General features: G+C 35.9%; 3 protein-coding genes across 3 annotated transcripts; all 3 read right to left on the bottom strand.

Moving 5' to 3' along the window:
* Positions 1-1,735: 1,735 nt before the first annotated feature.
* On the bottom strand, positions 1,736-2,683 carry LOC101991012 (olfactory receptor 5V1-like). The gene has a single exon (XM_005357704.2). The coding sequence runs from the start codon at positions 2,681-2,683 to the stop codon at positions 1,736-1,738; it is 948 nt and encodes a 315-aa protein (XP_005357761.1).
* A 9,539-nt stretch (positions 2,684-12,222) lies between these two features.
* Positions 12,223-13,149, bottom strand: LOC101990726 (olfactory receptor 5V1-like). The gene has a single exon (XM_013350191.1). The coding sequence runs from the start codon at positions 13,147-13,149 to the stop codon at positions 12,223-12,225; it is 927 nt and encodes a 308-aa protein (XP_013205645.1).
* A 5,176-nt stretch (positions 13,150-18,325) lies between these two features.
* On the bottom strand, positions 18,326-19,273 carry LOC101990438 (olfactory receptor 5V1-like). The gene has a single exon (XM_005357703.1). The coding sequence runs from the start codon at positions 19,271-19,273 to the stop codon at positions 18,326-18,328; it is 948 nt and encodes a 315-aa protein (XP_005357760.1).
* Positions 19,274-21,401: the final 2,128 nt, after the last annotated feature.

Genomic DNA, 21,401 nt, shown 5'->3' with positions numbered 1-21,401 from the left:
AATTTTCTTCTACTTTGTCCTGGGATACCTGGGGTCTCTCGCCCTAGCGAGTTTCGTTGTAGCTTTCCTGGCTAGGAATCTACCGGACACATTCAATGAAGCAAAGTTCCTGACGTTCAGCATGCTGGTGTTCTGTAGTGTTTGGATCACCTTCCTCACTGTCTACCACAGCACCAAAGGCAAGGCTCTGGTGGCTGTGGAGGTCTTCTGTATCTTGGCCTCCAGTGCAGGACTATTTCTTTGCATTTTTGCTCCAAAATGCTACATTATTTTGTTAAGACCACAGATAAATTCTTTTCACAAGTTCAGAGTCACAAATGATAAAGTTGAATATATTCACTAAATTTATCTAGCTTATTAAAAACTGCAAACGCAACCACAAGATAACAAAGTTGCTATCTACTCACTAAATATTGCAAACATACTAAGATTTTGCTGTAAAACGTAGAAAAAAGCTGTGTAATAAAATTTTAACATACGATATCAGTTCTATGAACCCAACCTTCTCCTAGCCTTTTCTTATTGTCATAATTGAGGGACTGGGTGCTTCTCATTAAGTTTGTGCTAAAATGTTGGTACAATATTGGAGTTTTTAAGTTCAGATAACCTAGGTAATCTATTAAGTGATCTAAATAGGGAGATCCTTCTAGGAGCTTAGATTAGAGATAGAGGAGAGGCAAAAGTAATACTGATTAATTTATAAAACTGGGTGTTTTGCTCACTTTCTTTTTGTTTATTTTTGTTTTGCTTTTGTTTGTCAAGACAGAGTTTTTCTGTAGCTTTGGAGCCTGTCATGGAACTATCTCTTACAGACCAGGCAATCTTTAAACTCAAATAGATCTCCCTGCTCTCTGGGATTCAAGACATGTGGCATAACAGTCCAGCTTGTATTCATTTTTCTAAACATGGTTATGGCTAACAACGATTGTGTAGACGGGGCCACATTATCATTTACAGCCCTCTAGCTGTCAACAGTATGTAAGTTTATAGTAACATTATTTATGACAATAAAGGGGTTTGACTGGAATTGTGCCATAATTATTGTATTTAATACTTAATAATTTACTAAGAATTTATAAATATTTTGTAAATTCATGCCATAAATGATATTGGGTCTTTAAAGAAAGTCAAAGTGATTTCCTTTAAAAAAAATCTTGTGGGAGGAATAAAATATTGGGAAAATTCTAGATATGGTGATAATCCTTGGGAAATAACACTTTTGGAAGGAGTTGTTGGACAATGTATGTCATTAGTAGGCAACCCAAGGAAGACCTGTGTCTAGTTCCAGAACTTTACAAAGTAAAGGGAATAATGTTAAGAATGTGATAGGGATTTGGAGTCAAACTATTCTCTCATGATATTGGTGGAAAGATTTTTTAAAAGGCAAAGATTTTTGGAATCAACAAAATCAGTTTTTAGAAGTGTAATATATGTAAATAATAAATATAAGCCCAGAATGCTGGTATATAATTATAGGCATGTGTGGATATAGCTGTTGATACAGATAAGACAGTAATAGATATATTTACTTCAAATAACCCACTAATCCTATTCAGTCTCAAATAATTTTATTTTTCAATTACAAACATTAAAGTGGATACAGAGATGTGTATAACAATATGTGAACTTCAATGTAAGTTTGTTATCAATTTCTTTCTTTACATACATTGTTTTAGTACTTTTCTACCTGTTTCTGTATATTGATTCTAAGAAGAGTTTGAGAGAGACTCTACAATCATGTTTTCTGTGAACATATTCTAAGACGTAAAACTTTTCTGAGTGCTCCTTTGACTTCTGTGTTTCTCAGGCTATAGATAATGGGGTTTAACATGGGGGTAATGACCCCATACAGCATAGAGATGAGTCTGTCTCTGGCAGGAGAGTGTTGACTGGAGGACGGGCGGATATAGGTAAATATTGTTGTGCCATAGAACAAGAAGACGACAAGAAGATGGGAAGCACAGGTGGAGAAGGCTTTGCGCTTCCCTTCTACTGATTGGATCTTTAGGATGGTGGACACGATGTATATGTAGGAGATCAAAGTGATCAGAAAAGCACCAACCCCAAAGATACTGCCCATCAATAAAATAAGCATTTCTGCAATGAAGGTGGATGAGCAGGACAGGGCCACCACAGGGGGGATATCACAGTAGTACTGGTTAACTCGATTGGACTTGCAGAAAGATAAGCTGAAGGTTGCCATTGTATGCATGAAAGAATTCAGAAACCCAGCTACCCAGGTACCCACCAGCATCTGCACACAGCGAACCGTGCTCATGATGAGGGAATAACGCAGAGGGAAGCATATGGCCACATACCGGTCATAAGCCATCACAGCCAGCAAGAAAACTTCAGTCCCAGCTAGGGCCACCAGGAAATAGAGCTGCAAAGCACACCCAACAAAGGAAATGTTGTGATCTTCAGTCAAGAGATTGTTGAGCATTTTGGGGACAGTGGTTGACGGACAGAATATGTCCAGCAGGGACAGATTGGCCAACAAATAATACATGGGAGTGTGGAGCTTTCTCTCAGTCACTATGGCCAAGAGGATGGCCCCGTTTCCCAGCAAAGTCATCTGATAGATGATGACAAAGGCCACAAAGAGGGGATAACGCACCTGAGGGAGGTCAGAGAGCCCTATGAGGATGAACTGAGTCACTGTGGTAAGATTGTAGGCATCCATGTCCTCTCTTAAAGGGAATTTCTAAGGGAAATAAAAGAAAAAAAAACTCAGATTAGAGTGAATAGCAGGAAACTCATGGACAATAGAAATATCAGACTAATGGTGAATTAATAATAATGAATTAGTAATTAAGGTTTTAAGTTCTTAACATTTCTGCCTAAAATATAACTAGTCATAGTCTTTCTTAAAATACTTATCTTTTGTTCCTAACCATTAGAAATATGTAAAAGTATATTTCCATTATAGACATTAGCAACCCTCAATTATGTAATTTTGTTCATGAAAGCTAATGATTTCTAACATCTCCACAGAAATTAATTTCATTTACTCTCATCTTAATATCCATAACTTTAGGTACACTTTCAAGTTAAATTAAAAGAGTACATAATAGGTGTGTCATGTACTCATTGTATATTTCATTGTTATTTTATAATTATCATAACAAAATACTAGGAGTTAATAGATATGTGGAAAATCAACTCAATATTAGGGTAAAGAATATAAATGAATGGCAATTTCTTCCTTAAACCAAGTATCTCTACTCGGAAGTAATAAATGCAAAAATGTTCTTATGACTTTAAAATCCATATGTGTAAGATATAATTACTAGCATTAGCTTAATTGGATGCACAATAACAATGTTAAGCAGACTGTCTGGAAGAACTTAGTTGAACACATGGAAATGCAAATTGTTGGCACTTTAAAACGGTTTTTTTTCTTTAGTGTCATTATTTGGAAATTCTTATATAAAACCTGGTTAAAATAAAATAAAGAGGAATATTCTACAATCCTATCCATTTTTTGATTAAAAACAATAAATATTTTCTTTGGTCAGTGAAAATGCATAAGGTAAATAATGCAAGTTATATGTAATGATTTTTATTCACAAAGGGGTTGAAGGATTTTCCCTTCACGTGTTCCTAGGTAACACGTAAATAAAGACTATCAAGATTCCTGGGAGTGCCTAACAAAGTAGTTATAGTGGTATGTGACTTTAATTCCTATATCAAGAGGCTAAGACAAGGGCAATTTGAATTTGAGGTCACCCTGAACTACAAAGCAAGGCCTTGCTTCAAAACAAAGCAAGTTAAGAAGAAGCCCTGAAGGAATAACTTTTTTTTTCTACTGAAGCAAGAGCAGTTATGGAAAATTTTTTAATAAAATAATTTTAATTAATGATCTCTTAAAATCATAAAATATAACAAAGAAATTTACTATAAAAATAAATAAATGTGTATGCCATTATGCAACTGAAGGGTGGTTAATGAGCGAATAACAATGATTAAAACAAAACTGTGCCATATTAGTTCTTAATCTCCCAAATGCTCACAACCCTGCAGGAATGCTAAACTGTTGACAACTGAGTACAATTAGTCTCTGAGAACAGCAAGAAGGTGTAAGTATATAAAGATGACACCTTCTTTCACAAGAGTAATGTCTTCAGAGTAAATTCCAATTTATACAATTAATTGCCTCTATTTTCACTCACATAAAAATTGACCCTTTAAAAAGGGCTGTAATATATTCATCAAAAGCATTCTTATTAATAAGTATATCCAGTTGGTTCCCAAATTATATGACAAATATATGCCCGTTGTAACTGAAATCACATTGCTCCTACATTTTACACTTAACTTTTTGAACATATTCAGTGAAACACATGGACTTGATATATACGGTACAGAACTTGTTCATGTGGAGACAGTGCTTGTATTCATCTCAACAACCTCCTCTTCCTAATTCAAACATAAATAAATAAATAAATATTAAGCATTTTTGAATGAATTAGGAGTGTGCTCTTTCCCATCATACATTTCTCAAGAAGATTTCATGCAACACACAGTGGACAGATGTGTAATTTTTACACCACAGATTCTGGGAATCACGTATGAAATGCACTCCATGTGCTTTAATTGGTTCATGGTATAATGTATGATTATTAATGGGAATTGTCATGTACAGATAGCGTTCACCATCTGTTAGAAATATCCCAGAATTCACACTTTCTTACTATCAGTCTCCCTTACCAGTTTTAATATAGTAAATGCCAGCTACATGAAGCTTTTCTCTTCAGAAAATATCTTTTCTGAAAAAAGATAAACAGAAAAAAAAACTTCTGTTGTAGAGAGAAAACAATTAGTTGTTAATTAAGCAAAAAATAAAATATAAGCCTTAAAACTTAGCATGATTAAAACTGTATTTGATTTTTTGCAGCAACTTTAGTGAAATAGGCAAATTTTGCTTTAAAAGTAGGTCCCATTGGCATTAAAAAGAATTCAGCAAGTTTAAGCAAATGACCTGCTTACAAGTTACATCAGTAGAGAAAAGCAAACTCACCGCTTGAATGTAAGACTCAAATGAGCGGTTAGTACGTAATTTATACTACTTGTGAATATCCTTGGGGAGTCATGATAATAAGAACTTAAGAGAGACTATGCATATTACTATCGAGCCAACAATGGGATTGCATAGCTAATTAATTTTATGTAATCTTTAAAATAATTCTATGGTACAAGAGTCATATTTTAGTTTCTTGTTATGGTTCAGAAAAATATATTCAACCCCTGTATGTGGTCAAAGATGAAAATAAAATATAAATTCATAAACTATCTCGAACAATTATTTTATACTTAAAAATTGAGTTGTTTTAACAGAAACTAAAGAAATGACAACTCAGTTTTCCAATGTACCAGTGTAAAAAAGTTGCACATGTCTTGTAGAATTGATGTAAAACAAAATGTTTTACACTAATCATGACACCAGACAGCTGCAAAGAATAAGTGTAAGCCAATCATTGCTTCAAAATATAATTATATTATCAAATTTTCTTAAATATGTCTTTTCGTTGTTGAGTGAAAATTTTTCATTTTATGCAGACAGCGTCTTGTCTTGTGGAAGGTATGTGCCATCCACATGAACATTAAACAGTTCAGCTCCAAGTGTGGATAGAACCACAACTGATCCAAACACACACCATGCTGCTTTCCTCCTGATAACACCATGAAATTATGGATGTGGATGACTGCCTACCAGATTGGTAACATAGCTAGATTAGAAGCTATGGAGGCAGCTCAGAAGTTCAGAGCACTTTTTGCTCTTACAGAGGATCTGACTTCAGTGCCCAACACCCATAAGAGAGCTCAAAACCATCTGTTAACTCTAGTTCCAGGGAATTTGGTGCCTTCTTTTGACCTTCATGGGCACCAGGTACACACATGGTATACACACACACACATGCAGGCAAAGCACTCATATATATGAAATAAAACCTAAATCTTTTAAATGATAGTACACATAGGTTTTATCTTTTCAAGCCACCACAGTATCCAAGGCAGAACATACTGTTATCTGGCTAAATGATCATGCCATAGGTTGCCATCAAATTATTTATGTTTATACCAATAGAGCTATACTGATGTCAGCTTTAGTCACAAAGCTTACTTATCAGTGGGCAGAAGTCAATGGGAGAAATTCTCAAAGTCATAAGGATAAAAGACTAAGTTCTCAGTCCTAAATAGTATATTAATATTAACCCTATCATTACCACCAAGTCTCAGGAAGCATAATGGAAGAGACAGAGCAAACATCAGGACCAAATAACAGGATAGAGGGAGTATTATGCGGTTTTGCTTCCTGAAAGTAACATAGTTGTGTGAATAATAAATTCACAGTGACAGTAGTTGCCTGCATAAGATTACAAAAGATCCAAAGAGTCAAAATCCTAGTATAGATGGGGAAATTGATTTCTAAATTCCAGCCCTTACTGGGAAAACTGTTGACAGTTGGTAGTTGATGGGGATGGAGAATCATTCTATTTGAGTATGTAGGCACAGGTATGATTTCCATGCTCCAGGAGAGGTTCTCACCCTTATACACATATGGGAATGATTCATGGGTTTTTAAAAACAATTGAAGTTAGGAGGGACACATATTGAAGGGATATGAGTGCATTTGAATGACATTAAGGGGAGTAAATATGGTCATATTTTATTGTGTACATAAATAAAATATTCAAAATTAAATAAAATTTAAATATATTATTAAAAACAACTATAAGCCAGGCGGTGGTGGCACATGCCTTTAATTCCAGCACTCGGGAGGCAGAGGCAGGCGGATCTCTGTGAGTTCAAGGCCAGCCTGGTCTAGAAGAGCTAGTTCCAGGACAGGAACCAAAAAGCTATGGAGAAACCCTGTCTCGAAAAAATCAAAAAAAAAATAATAAATAAAATAAAATAAAAACAACTATATAATGTAGGTAAATGTATTTTGTACATTATCTGCAGGTTCCCTGAGCTCCAAGTTGAAAGACCCCATGGAGATCTCTAATTTCGGCTCTCTTTCTGCCTGATACTTGGCTGTGGATCTCCGCATCTGCTCCCATCAGCTGCTAGAGGAAGGCTCTCTGATAATGATAAAATGCTGTTTAACTGAATTCAGCTGTAGGTTATGGACTGGTGTTCCATGGGCTTATTTTGTGCATAAAATAAAACTGCTTCCAGGTATTCAGTCTTGGGTGTCTCATCACTTGGCCATTTCCTGCAGCAACACATGCACAATTAATCAGATTTTTTTTCCTATGAACTGCATTTTAATAAAATGTTGACTATAATTTAAAAATAACCTAGGTTCGTAACAAGGAGGACCCTAAGAGGGATGTGTGGGTATCCCTGGGAAGAGGAAATAGATGATATCTCCTGGGGAAACTGGAGAGGGGCTTAGAGGGGAACAAAAGAGTGGGTAGAAACACGAGGGGTCAGGATGGTTGAGTTGGGGGTGGAATGGAAGTTTGAGAGTAATAAAATAGATTTCTTTTTTTTTAAATATTTATTTATTTAGTATACAATATTCTTTCTGCGTGTACCAGACCTCATTACAAATGGTTGTGAGCCACCATGTGGTTGCTGGGAATTGAACTCAGGACCTTTGGAAGAGCAGGCAGTGCTCTTAACCGCTGAGCCATCTCTCCAGCCCCCTAAAATAGATTTCTTGATAGAGGGGGCCATTATGGGGTTAGGGAAAATCTTGGTGCCAGGGAAACTCCCAGGAAACCATAAAGAAGACTCAAATTAAGACTCCTAGCAATAGTGGAGATGATACCTGAACTGTCCTTCTTCTGTAATCAGATTGGTGACTATCCTGTCATCACAGTGCCTTCATCTAGTAACTGATGGAAGCAGAGGCAGATATCTACAGCCAAGCACTGGGCAGAGCTCCAGGAGTCCATTTGAAGAGAGAGGGGAGGGATTATATGAGGAAGGGAGAATCAAGATCGTAATGGGAAAACCCACAGAGGCAGCTAACCTCAGCTTATGGGAGCTCACAAACTCTGAACAAGAAGCTAGGGTGTTGGCATGGAACCAACCTAAGCCCTCTGCTTGTAACTGACTGTTGTGTAGTTTGTTCTTTTGTGGGGCATCTAGCAGTGGAACCAGGACCCATCCCTGATGTATGAGCTGGCTCTTTGGAACCTATTCCCTTTGGTTCCAAAGAGAGGATACTTTATTTGAAATGGGGAGGAGTTTGGTCCTGCCTCAACATGCTAAGTCATGCTTTGTTGACTACCATGCAAGGCCTTACCTCTTCTGAATGGAGGTGGGGGAAGAGTGGATGGGGCATAGAAGGGGGTGGGGAAAGGGAATGAGGGGAGATGTGGTTGGTATGTAAAATAAATCAAAAAGTAACATAGGTGCACAGAAAATAATGAAACTTTCAGAAATTCTCACCTAAAATAATAGATATTGAGGGGAGTAACATGTTAACTAACAAGATTTAGCTATTCCTCGCCGTGTTTATGAACAATAAAACCAATATAAATCCTTAATATTTATAGTAATTTGTCAGTTAAAAAATAAAATGGTATCTGTAGGGGGGGCTCAAAGGTTAAAAGTACAACTTGCTATTCCAAAAGACCCAAGCCCAATTCGACCACACAATTGAAGATTACAACTATCTGAAACTCTCATTACTGGGCATACAGTGACCTCCCTCTGGCCACCATGGACACTGCACACATGTGGTGCACAGACATATGGAGACAAAATTCCAGAGTCCAACTCCAGTTGGGTTCTTTTGACACAGGACTGTTTAGCAAAGTCGGCAAAGAATGAAGAGTCTGACCACCGGTTGTCTTTCAACTGAAAGCCCCAACTAGCTCAAGCCATCTTTATTTATACAACTTCTAATGCATTCAAGCATGAGCAGTTTCAAATCATTTCTCTTCTTTAATCATTTTACAAGAATCATTGACAATTATTCACTTTAATTTCTCCACTTTTCCCACTCCTCTGATGTCATTGACCTTTACCCCAATCATTGTAATGCAAGACAAGTGTTTATATCTAGCTAGGCACATCTTACTCATACTGTGCCCTAGCAAACACGTGGTTACAAAGTAAGAGATTTAAGCCCTGTGATTATTTCTTAACAATATTAAAGCATCTGAGTATATTATGATGTGTAGGAGAATATTTTCAGGTGCATACCAGATTCTAAGTTACATATATGTCACATTTATTAAGTGAATTTCAGTTATAATACTATACTTTATGAGTTCTAAAAATAGTAATGATCATTACCTAACTGTTTAAAGGTTGGGACTAAAGTTCTTCTATTCTTTATGGAAATTTCTACATGCTTTTTTTTTCTTTTAAGAGAACTAGGAGTTTTAGATTTCTTTATTGATATTTTGACATTGAAAAAATATGAGTGTTCATGTCCTGGAACCAGAGTTATATCTGACTTTTCATATCCTATATCCTTACCTTATATGTTCGTATAAGATTTTGAACCCCGCAACAGACAAAGGTCTGATCTCCAAAATATATAAACTAGACTTTAAAATGCTAATTAACCCAATTAAAAAATGGGGCACTGATCTGAACAGAGAATTCTCAACGGAAGAAGTTCAAATGGCCAAAAGACACTTAAGATCATGCTCAACCTCCCTAGCGATCAGGGAAATGCAAATCAAAACAACTTTGAGATATCATCTTACACCTGTCAGATTGGCTAAAATCAAAAACACCAATGATAGCCTCTGCTGGAGAGGATGTGGAGGAAGGGGTTCCCTCATCCATTGCTGGTGGGAATGCAATCTTGTGCAACCACTTTGGAAAGCAGTGTTTCGGTTTCTCAGGAAATTCGGGATCAACCTACCACTGGACCCAGCAATACCACTCTTGGGAATATACCCAAGAGATGCCCGATCATATGACAAGGGCATTTGTTCAACTATGTTCATAGCAGCATTATTTGTAATAGCCAGAACCTGGAAACAACCTAGATGTCCTTCAATGGAAGAATGGATGAAGAAAGTGTGGAATATATACACTTTAGAGTACTACTAAGTGGTAAAAAACAATGACTTCTCAAATTTTGCATGCGAATGGATGGAAATAGAAAATACTATCCTGAGTGAGGTAACCCAGACCCCAAAAGATGAACATGGGATGTACTCACTCATAATTGGTTTCTAGCCACAAATGAAGGTCAGTGAGTCTATATTTTGATATCCTAAAGAAGCTAAATAAGAAGGTGAACCCAAAGAAAAACATATAGCTATCCTCCTGGGTAGGGGAAGTAGACAAGATTGCCAGGCAAAAAATCGGGATCTTAAGGGTGGGATGGGAGGGGGGTAAGGGGAGATGGGAAGAAAAAAGTGAGAAGGGTAGGATGGGGAGAACTTGGGGCAACGGGATGATTGGGATACAGGAAGGTTGGATAGGGGAGCAGGGAAGCACATATCTTAATTAAGGAAGCCATCTTAGGGTTGGGAAGAGACTTGGACCTAGAGGGGCTTCCAGGTGCCCAAGGCGAGGTCCCCAGTTAGTTCCTGGGGCAGCTGAGGATAGGGAACCTGAAATGATCCTATCCTATAGCCATACTGATGAATATTTTGCATATCACCATAGAACCTTCATCTGGCGATGGATGGAGATAGAGATAGAGACCCACACTGGAACACTGGACTGAGCTCCCAAAGTCCCAATGAGGAACAGAAGGAGGTAGAAGATGAGCAAGGAAGTCAGGACCACGAGGGGTGCACCCACCCACGGAGACAGTGGGGCTGATCTATTGGGAGCTCACCAAGGCCAGCTGGACTGTGACTGAAAAAGCAGGGGATAAACCCGGACTCTTTGAATATGGCGGACAATGAGGGTTGCTGAGAAGCCAAGGACAATGGCACTGGGTTTTGTTCCTACTTCTTGTTCTGGCTTTGTGGGGGCCTAGCCAGTTTGGATGTTCACCTTCCTAGACCAGGATGGAGAGGGGAGGACTTTGGACTTTCCACAGGGCAGGGAACCCTGACTGCTCTTCAGACTTGAGAGGGAGGGCGGGAGGAGTGGGAGGCTGGGAGGAGGCGGAATTTTTTTTTTCTCAATAAAAAAAAAGAAATGAAAAAAAAAAGATTTTGATGTCATTTTAAAAAGAACATACTTGAAGTTCTTAAGTTCTTTGGAGTAAATTTATCTCTTTTTGGAACTGAATAAGCAATAATCATTGCCTTAGTGAGTCCCTCTTGTTAGCTCAGGATAACTGCAAAGGCAGCCAGGGGCAACCAGAGAAACCAGTTTCTTTAACAGACCAGATTAATTTAATTTTGGGGGGGGGGGCATTTGTTACCAATCAACTCAGGTACGTTCATGACTAGTATAGCAAAATTAAGAGTTATCATAAGAATAAAGTAGGGAAATTTACAGAGGCCTGAAGCCCATGAGTTCCCTAGGATTAGTGCAGGAGTCTGCAATATTGTTTCCATTGGTTCTTGTCAAGTGGATGGGACCCTCCAAAGCAACTTGCAGTCTAAGAAGCTCCAATTTGAAAACATTTATGTGCCTTTCCCAGGAATGACAGCATGGCTTCTACCAACAAGACACCCACATACATAAAAATAAACAAATATTTAAATAAAATTAATGGGCGAAGAAAAGTTTCAGACGTTAAAAGCACGTTCTGCTCTTGCAGAGGACCGGAGTTTTTACTCTGACATCCACATGGCTACTAACTACTATCTATAACTCCAGTTCCAGAGATCCAACACCCTCTTACGGATACTGTGAGGAGCAGGTAGATGAGGACACACAGGAATATCAAGTACAATGGTGCACATATATATGTGCAGAGGACTTCATGGCCATAAATAAAAACCTTTTAAGAATAATAAACTTGAAAAGAAAAAGATAAAGATCTGCAACAACATGAAAGATGTAGAATTGGAAAAAAATAGAAAATACAGATATATGAAAAGTAATTGTAGGAATGAAGGTTGATATAGACTTTTATACATATAAGACAACAATCGACATAAAGTACTTCAGATAGACTACTTAATCTATTCAGTCCCAAATAGTTTTGTTTTTCCATCATATATTTTATTTCAAGTAGATATAGAGATGCACATAATAATATCTGATTTTATATCAAGTTTGCATTCAATTCCGTTCTGTGAATACAGTGTTTTATTTTTTCCTACTTATTTCTATGAATTCATTCTAAGCAGACTTTTAAAAATTCTTACATCATGCTTTCTGTGAATATATCTAAAGATGTAAAATTTTTCTGAGTGCTCCTTTGACTTCTGTGTTTCTCAGGCTATAAATAATGGGGTTTAACATGGGGGTAATGACCGCATACAGCATAGAGATGAGTCTGTCTCTGGCAGGAGAATATTGACTGGATGAGGGGTGGATATAGGTAAATATGGCTGTGCCATAGAACAAGAAGACGACAAGAAGATGAGAAGCACAGATGGAGAAGGCTTTCTGCTTTCCTTCCACTGATTGGATCCTTAGGATGGTGGAGACAATGTATATGTAGGAGATCAAGGTGATCAGAAAAGCACCAAAGGACAAAAAACCTCCTTCAACAAAAACAAGCATTTTTGCCATGTACGTGGATGAGCAGGAGAGGGCCATCAAAGGTGGAATGTCACAGTAGTACTGGTTAACTTGATTTGACTTACAAAAAGACAGGCTAAATGTGGACATCGTGTGGATGAAGGAGTTGAGAAACCCAGCTGCCCAGGTCCCCACCAGCATCTGCACACAGCGAACTGTGGTCATGATGAGGGAATAACGCAGAGGGAAGCATATGGCCACATACCGGTCATAAGCCATCACAGCCAGCAAGAAAACTTCAGTCCCAGTTAGGGCCACCAGGAAATAGAGCTGCAAAGCACATCCAATGAAGGAAATGCTGTGATCTTCAGTCAAGAGATTTTTCAGTATCTTGGGGACAGTTGTTGATGGGCAGGATATGTCCAGCAGGGACAGATTGGCCAACAAATAATACATGGGAGTGTGGAGCTTTCTCCCCGTCACTATGGCCAAGAGGATGGCCCCGTTTCCTAGCAATGTGATCTGATAGATGATGATGAAGGCCATGAAGAGGGGATAGCGCACCTCAGGGAGGTCGGAGAGTCCTATGAGGACAAACTGAGTCACTGTGGTAAGATTGTAGACATCCATGTCCTCTCTCTTAAAGGGGTTTCTAATGGAAATGAAAGAATAGGATGCAGATTAGTGTGGCAAGGCATGGAACTTGTGGACAATGGAAATATCAGGCTAATTATGTGTGCTCTAGTTCAGTTACAAATTTGGGTACTTAAAAGCTTCTGTAAAGTAAAGGACATGGTCAACAAGATAAAACAACAGCCTACAGAACTGGAAAAGATCTTCACTAACCCCACATCAGACAGAGATCTGATCTCCAAAATATACAAAGAACTTGAGAAATTGGTCATTGAAAGAACAGATAATCCAATTTAAAAAAAATGGAGTACAGACCTAAACAGAGAACTCTCAACTGAGGAATCTAAAATGGCTGAAAGACACTTAAGGAAATGTTCAGCATCCTGAGTCATCAGAGAAATGCAAATCAAAACAACTCTAAGATTCCATCTTACACTTGTAAGAATGGCCAGGATCAAAAGCACTGATGACAACTTATGCTGGAGAGATTGTGGGGTAAATGGAACACACCTGCATTGTTGGTAGGAATGAAAGTTGGTACAGCCCCTTTGGATGTCAGTGTGGTGATTTCTCAGAAAATTAGGAAACAACCTTTCTCAAGACCTAGTAATACCACTTTTGGGTATATATCCAAAGAATGCTCAACCGTGCCACAAGGACATATGTTCAACTATGTTCATAGCTGCATTGTTTGCCATAGCCAGAACTGAAAAAAACCTAAAGGCCCCTCGACTGAAGAATGGAAACTAATTTTTGTTTCTTTAAAAATAGTTTTTTCATTGCCATCACATATTAGGAAGTTTACATAGAAAATCTGGGGACATAACAACAGACACCAAGAACACTAGGGAAGCATAAGAACTTACTTTAAAATTTTGTACTCAATCAAACTGGAAAATCTAAAATAATGAATAAGTTTATCAATAGATATCAATTATTAGAGTTAAATCAAGATTATATAAGGATATAAACAGATATATTACCCCTAGTGATTAAAAAAAGCAGTAATTATAAGTCTCCCAAACTAAAAACAAAAAAAACAAAAAACAAAAAAAACAAAAAAAAACAGGTTGAGATGGTTGAGAGAAAGAAAGACCTTGTAACACACTGCTCTAAATGGATTATCAAGTCATTCCCCTCAAAATTCAGGGAATCCTATGGAAGAAAAGGCAGGAAGAGTGTAAGAGCCAGAGGGAAGAGAAGACCACAGGATAATGATGCTCTGTAAATGAACTGAAAACGTCTCTTATGAACTCACAAAGACTGAAACAGTAAGTCCAGAACCTGCATATGTCTGCAGCAAGTCCTCTGCATATAATTGATAACATTATAGTTATCAATTTGGTGTTTTTATGGGACTCTTAAGTGGGGGAACAAGTAGATCTCAGATGTTAGTGCCTTCTCTTGAGCTCTGTGTCTTCTGTTGTTGTGCCTTGTCCAACTATAATGAGATTTTTTTTAATCCTTTGTATTTATAACTACTATATATCTTTAAATGTATTGTATTTATCTCATTTGTATTAAAAATCAAATCACATTTTAAAAGAAGATTAAAATGAACATTCTAGTTCCATACCAATTTATTTTCTTCCTATAAAACAATAAATATTTTCTATCATCATTTAAAATTCTTTTTTTAAAAATATTTATTTATTATGTATACAATATTCTGTCTGTGTATATGCCTGAAGGCCAGAAGAGGGCACAAGACCCCATTACAGATGGTTGTGAGCTACCATGTGGTTGCTGGGAATTGAACTCAGGACCTTTGGAAGAGCAGGCAATGCTCTTAACCTCTGAGTCTTCTCTCCAGCCCCCCATCATTTAAAATTCTTAAGACAAATAATGAAAATTATACAAAAGAATTTTATTCACAAAGGACTTGAAAGTTCTTCCATCACTCTATCCTATGTAAGAAATATACAAATAATAATAAGATTCCTGATTGTTGATATGGTGGTGTGGACCTTTAATTCCTACATTTAGGTGGCTAAGGCAAAAAAAAAAAATTTAATTTGAAGTCACCCTGGATTACAAAGGTAGGCTCTCTTTCACACCAAAGGACTGAGAGAGAACAATTCCTGGAAGAGTGGTATTTTCTCTTCTGAAACAACAGCATATATTGGAAAAAATGAGAAGAAAGTCTGGCTGATAATCTCTTCAATTCATGAAATACAACAAAGAAATTTGTTACAAAATACAATGGGTATATCACTATGCAATTGAATGACAGTGAACACCTGAATGACAATGATTAAAACAAAACTGTTTCCTATCAGTGTTTCATTTTCAAAAGATCAGAATCCTATCAAACTGTTAGAAATCTGTCTACAGATATGTCTAATTAATATCTGAAAACAACACCGTAGGTATATAAATATTGTAGCAAGTGTATAAATATAACACCTTTATCAAAAGAGTAAAATCTAAAGAAAGCAAATTCTAGTTTATACAATAAGCTATTTGTGTAGTCACACAGACAAAATTGACTTTTTAACACAAGGGCTATAGTAAATTAGCCAATAACTTTCATACCTGTTTGTTCCAAAATTATATGACTAGTATGCATCCAAAATAAGTGCTGGTATATTGTCCTTATATTTTACACTTAGCTTTTTGAAAGTATTGAATAAAAAACATGGTCTTGGTACATACAGTACTGAACTTGTTCATGTGGAGAAGGTGCTTTTATTTTTTTCAACAATTTCTTCTTCCTTATACAAACATAAATATTAAGGATTTTTGAAGAATTAAAAAACAAAGATCAACATGCTATCATCACGTATTTCTCAACAAAATTTTATGTAGCACCTCTAATGTACAAATGAATAATTTTCAATTAGAGAATCTGACAAGCTTTTACTAATCTATGTGCTTTGTGTGGTTCTTTGTATAATGTGTATTGAATTGGTATACATGGCAAGCATTAACCAACTGTTACAAATTATCCAGAATTCAAATGTTCTTAATATCGTTCTTTCTTACCAATTTTAATATGGTAAATACCAATATATGAAGCTTTGCTCTTAATGCATTTTTCAAGTTACTGCCGTACACAGAAAAAGAATCAGTTGCTACTGAAAATCAGTTTGTTAATAATTAAAACCAAACTGTGCTCTATCAGTTCTTAAGTTCTCAAATGTTCACAATCCTGCAGGCAAAAATAAAAGATAATCCTTAAACCTGGGCATAATTAAAACTGTATTTGTTTAATTATAAGAACCTTATTAAAAAATAGTATTCGCAAATTTTGCCTTAAAAGTAGGTCATATTACCAGTTAAAACTTGAGAAAATTAAAGCAAAAGACCTGGCCAACAAATTACACCAGTAGATGAAAACGAAGTCCACACTTGAATGTAAGATTCACATCAGGGGTTAGCACATCATTTATATTATTCCTGCTTTATCCTTAGGGAGTCACGATAACAGGAACTGTAGAGAGACTATGCACATTACTGCCAACCTATAATGGGACCACATAGTTAATTAAGCACAAGAATATTCTAACACTGACATTTTAGTTTCTGGTAAAGGCCCACCAAATGTGTTCAAGCCCTGAGATGCAGTCAATGATACATATAAAATACATATTCATAAACTTTTTCAAACTATTAATTTCGTTTTGTTTAAGGTCAATTGAGTTGCTTTCATGTAAAATAAATAAATGGCAGATACATGTCTCAATGTAAAAAAAAATGGACATGCCATATGGAATATTGTGGCCGGACAACATCAAAGAATAAATGTATGCAAATATTGCTTCAAAATATAGTTAAACTATTAAATTTTCAAAGTCTTTTCTTTGTTGGACTCAAAGCTTACACTTTTTTACCATTATTATATGATGAATCTTGTGAAAGTTATGTCATCCTCATGATGAACATTAAAGAGCTCAAATGCAGTATGGATAGAAGCACAAACTGATTTGAACACATATCTTGTAACTTGACTCTTCCTGGCACAGTAATTATGAAAATAGTTGGCTAATTGACAGATAGGTGGTAGATAGATGCTAGAGATATGGCTTAGCCGTTAAGAGCACTCATTGCTCTTGCAGAGGACCTGGCTCCAGTTCTCAGAACTGATGGTGGAGGCTCACAGGGATCTGTAATTCTAGTTTCAGTAGATTTAATATCTTCTTCTATCCTCCATGGACACCAGGCACACACGTGGCACACATACACACATGCAGGCAAAATATTCGTACACATGAAATAAAATCTAAAAACAACTTTTTCAAAATAAAATAGTAAGTGTAGGTAGATAGATAATAGATTTGTACTTGCAGTTAATAAAAGCATGTAAATTGAATGTTAATGAACACTACAGTGTTTTATTTTTGTCTATGTATTTTCAGATAAAATGAGAAATTTATAGACATAATCATAAAAATAATATATCCAGTTAAAGGGAATATCTTGTTGATTTAGAGTTTTGTTTAGCTTCCCTGACCAATAACTCCTTGATGTCCGATGCCTCGCTCTGTGTTTTTCATTTAATGACCCATGTCCTGTGGGAGTAACCTTATTATTCCATACAGGATGGTCTCCTTTTGAAATTATTCTTATTATTATTTCTCTTATTTTTAAAATAACAATTAGTACTAAATTTAATTCTAAATTGCTAACTGAGTACATACAAACTAAATTCAGACCAGTTTAAATGGTTTAAAATGACACTAACTTCCAAAGTCAAAGAAAATTGAAATAACAGAGATCATGGGTACAAAAACTAAAGAAGAGCCATCATATCCTTTATGGCTTATCTTCTGGGAAACCAAACTATTCTCTCATGATATTGGTGGAAAGATTTTTTAAAAGGCAAAGATTTTTGGAATCAACAAAATCAGTTTTTAGAAGTGTAATATATGTAAATAATAAATATAAGCCCAGAATGCTGGTATATAATTATAGGCATGTGTGGATATAGCTGTTGATACAGATAAGACAGTAATAGATATATTTACTTCAAATAACCCACTAATCCTATTCAGTCTCAAATAATTTTATTTTTCAATTACAAACATTAAAGTGGATACAGAGATGTGTATAACAATATGTGAACTTCAATGTAAGTTTGTTATCAATTTCTTTCTTTACATACATTGTTTTAGTACTTTTCTACCTGTTTCTGTATATTGATTCTAAGAAGAGTTTGAGAGAGACTCTACAATCATGTTTTCTGTGAACATATTCTAAGACGTAAAACTTTTCTGAGTGCTCCTTTGACTTCTGTGTTTCTCAGGCTATAGATAATGGGGTTTAACATGGGGGTAATGACCCCATACAGCATAGAGATGAGTCTGTCTCTGGCAGGAGAGTGTTGACTGGAGGACGGGCGGATATAGGTAAATATTGTTGTGCCATAGAACAAGAAGACGACAAGAAGATGGGAAGCACAGGTGGAGAAGGCTTTGCGCTTCCCTTCTACTGATTGGATCTTTAGGATGGTGGACACGATGTATATGTAGGAGATCAAAGTGATCAGAAAAGCACCAACACCAAAAATACCTCCTACCACTAAAACAAGCATTTCTGCTATGTAGGTGGATGAGCATGACAGGGCCACCACAGGTGGGATATCACAGTAGTACTGGTTTACTCGATTGGACTTGCAGAAAGTCAGGCTAAAGGTGGACATTGTGTGGATGAAGGAGTTGAAAAACCCAGCTGCCCAGGTCCCCACCAACATCTGCACACAGCGAACCTTGGTCATGATGAGGGAATAACGCAGAGGGAAGCATATGGCCACATACCGGTCATAAGCCATCACAGCCAGCAAGAAAACTTCAGTCCCAGCTAGGGCCACCAGGAAATAGAGCTGCAAAGCACACCCAACAAAGGAAATGCTGTGATCTTCAGTCAAGAGATTTTTAAGCATCTTGGGGACAGTAGCTGATGGGCAAAGTATGTCTAGCACTGACAGATTGGCCAACAAATAATACATGGGAGTGTGGAGCTTTCTCTCAGTCACTATGGCCAAGAGGATGGCCCCGTTTCCTAGCAAAGTAATCTGATAGATGATAACAAAGGCCACAAAGAGGGGATAACGCACCTCAGGGAGGTCAGAGATCCCTATGAGGATAAACTGAGTTACTGTGGTAAGATTGTAGGCTTCCATCTTCTCTGTCCACAATGATGCTTCTAAGGGAAATGAAAGCAAAGAATAAATATCCAAGTGATAAGTCAGTGATCCTGGTGCTGAGAAAATGGGAACACAACAGAATGTGGTCAAAGAATTGTCTTACCTGTATCACATTTACTATTTTCTCATCATAGTAGTGTTTTTGGCATTATTTTGCAAGTATTTTATTGAGTATTTTTGTATCTATGTTCATATGGGAAATTGGTCTGTAATTCTTTTATTTTGTTGAGTCTTTATATTGTTTTAGTAATACAGTAACTATGGCCTCATAAAATGAATTTGTCAGTGCTTCTTCTGATTTGTTTTGTTTGTTTTTTGTGGAATAATTTGAGAAGTGTTGGCATTTACATTAGCTATTCTTTGAAATACTGGTAGAATTCTGTGCTAAAAGCATCTGATTCTTGACTTTTGGGGGGTGGATGTTGGAAAATTCTTCTAATTCAGTAGGAGTTATGGGTACGTTTAAATTGTTTATCTCATCTTGATTTAACTTTGGTAAATGGTATCTATCAAGAAAATTATTCATTTCTTTTACCTTTTTAAGTTTGGTGTAGTAAAATATATCCTTGTGATTTGTAAAGCATATCTTATGATTCTCTGGATTTCCTTGATGGCTGTTGTCTTGTGGATTTTCATTTTAGAAGTTCTAGAACTTCTGGGTATCCATAGTTATTCTGAATATTAAAAAATCTCATCCCATATCAAGAGGAAATTCAGTGAGTAATTCATCTCTTTATTAATCATAGAAAAATCTTCATGTCTTTTATTTCATAATTAATTAAATGTTGATCTATTTTTCACATTACCATAAACATTTGATTCATTTTGTCAAGGTTTATTTCAATGTGTATGTCACTACCTACTACTTTAGTCTAAATTAAGTTCGAATTAGTCCATTACACAATTGCCTACTTCATATTTTCTACTACCTAATTATCATGTTATATAAACATATATATTCATTGGTAGATAAAACTTCAAGTTTATAGGCAATCACTTCAACAATGGAGTCAGAAACATATGAATGACTCATATATTCTACTTGGAAGAAATAAATGTAGAAATGCTTCTATAACTTTAACACCACATTTTTAAGATATGAGCAATAGCACTTTCATTAATTCATGCATAATAAAGATGTTAAGCAGACTGTTTGGGAGAAGTTAGACAGAAGCCAAAAATTAGTATTTTATTTGACTTGTGGTTCTTGAAAACATTTTTCTACAACATCATATATTGAAAATTCATAGAAAAACTGGTTAGAAAATAAAGTGAAATTTTACATCTTATAATCCTACTCCTATTTATTTTGCCTGGTAAAAACAATGAATACATTCTTCAGTAAGTTAAAATGAACAGAAAAATAATATAAATGATACATAGTGATTTTATCCCCAAAATGTACAAAGGTTTCTTTTCATCTTTCCCCCATATAATACATTCCTACATTTAGAAAACTAAGACCAGAGAATTATGAATATGTGGCCACCCCAAAGTACAAAGCAAAGCCCTGTTTCAAAATAAAAGTAAAAGAGATAGGACTGTGGTATGCTTTTTTTTATTCCTCAAGCAACAAAAATTTGGAGCATATTTCAGAGTAAATAAACTTCTATTGCCAGTCACTTCAAATCTAGAAATATAACAAAGAAAACTATCAAAATATTTACAAAATATGGGTATGTGATTATGAAGTTGGTGAAGGGTGTTCCTGAGTGAAAAACAATGGCAATGATAGGAACAAAATGAATCATATCAGTTATTAGGGTTTTGAATTTTAGAAGCCCAATGAAATGCTCAAATTTTATCCTATGTGTTAATCTTTCAAATATAGAAGAGATGAAAGCAAAATATGGCTCTTTTTTTGCAATAGCAACATCTTCAAGAACAAATATTTACTTATCTACTAACTCAGTTTTTCTCACAGAAATTTGGTTCTTTAAACATAAACTATAAGAAATATACTTTAAAATATTCTGATTGATAAATTTATTCTATTATTAAGATTATATAATCAATATGTACACAACAAAACCCAGTAACACTTTCTTAATTTTGTGTGCTATTGTTTCAATGTGTTCTATGAAACTGATGGTCCTTGCTATAC

This window comes from Microtus ochrogaster, chromosome 22, assembly GCF_000317375.1.
Source record: "Microtus ochrogaster isolate Prairie Vole_2 chromosome 22, MicOch1.0, whole genome shotgun sequence".
Lineage (NCBI taxonomy): Eukaryota > Metazoa > Chordata > Mammalia > Rodentia > Cricetidae > Microtus > Microtus ochrogaster.
The sequence above is the reverse complement of the archived record's forward strand: the minus strand, read 5'-3'. Positions and strand labels throughout refer to the sequence as shown.

Bases quoted from the DNA above. Each gene is read 5' to 3' on its own strand.
- LOC101990438 (XM_005357703.1), bottom strand. From the start codon at position 19,273: ATGGAAGCCTACAATCTTACCACAGTAACTCAGTTTATCCTCATAGGG.
- LOC101990726 (XM_013350191.1), bottom strand. From the start codon at position 13,149: ATGGATGTCTACAATCTTACCACAGTGACTCAGTTTGTCCTCATAGGA.
- LOC101991012 (XM_005357704.2), bottom strand. From the start codon at position 2,683: ATGGATGCCTACAATCTTACCACAGTGACTCAGTTCATCCTCATAGGG.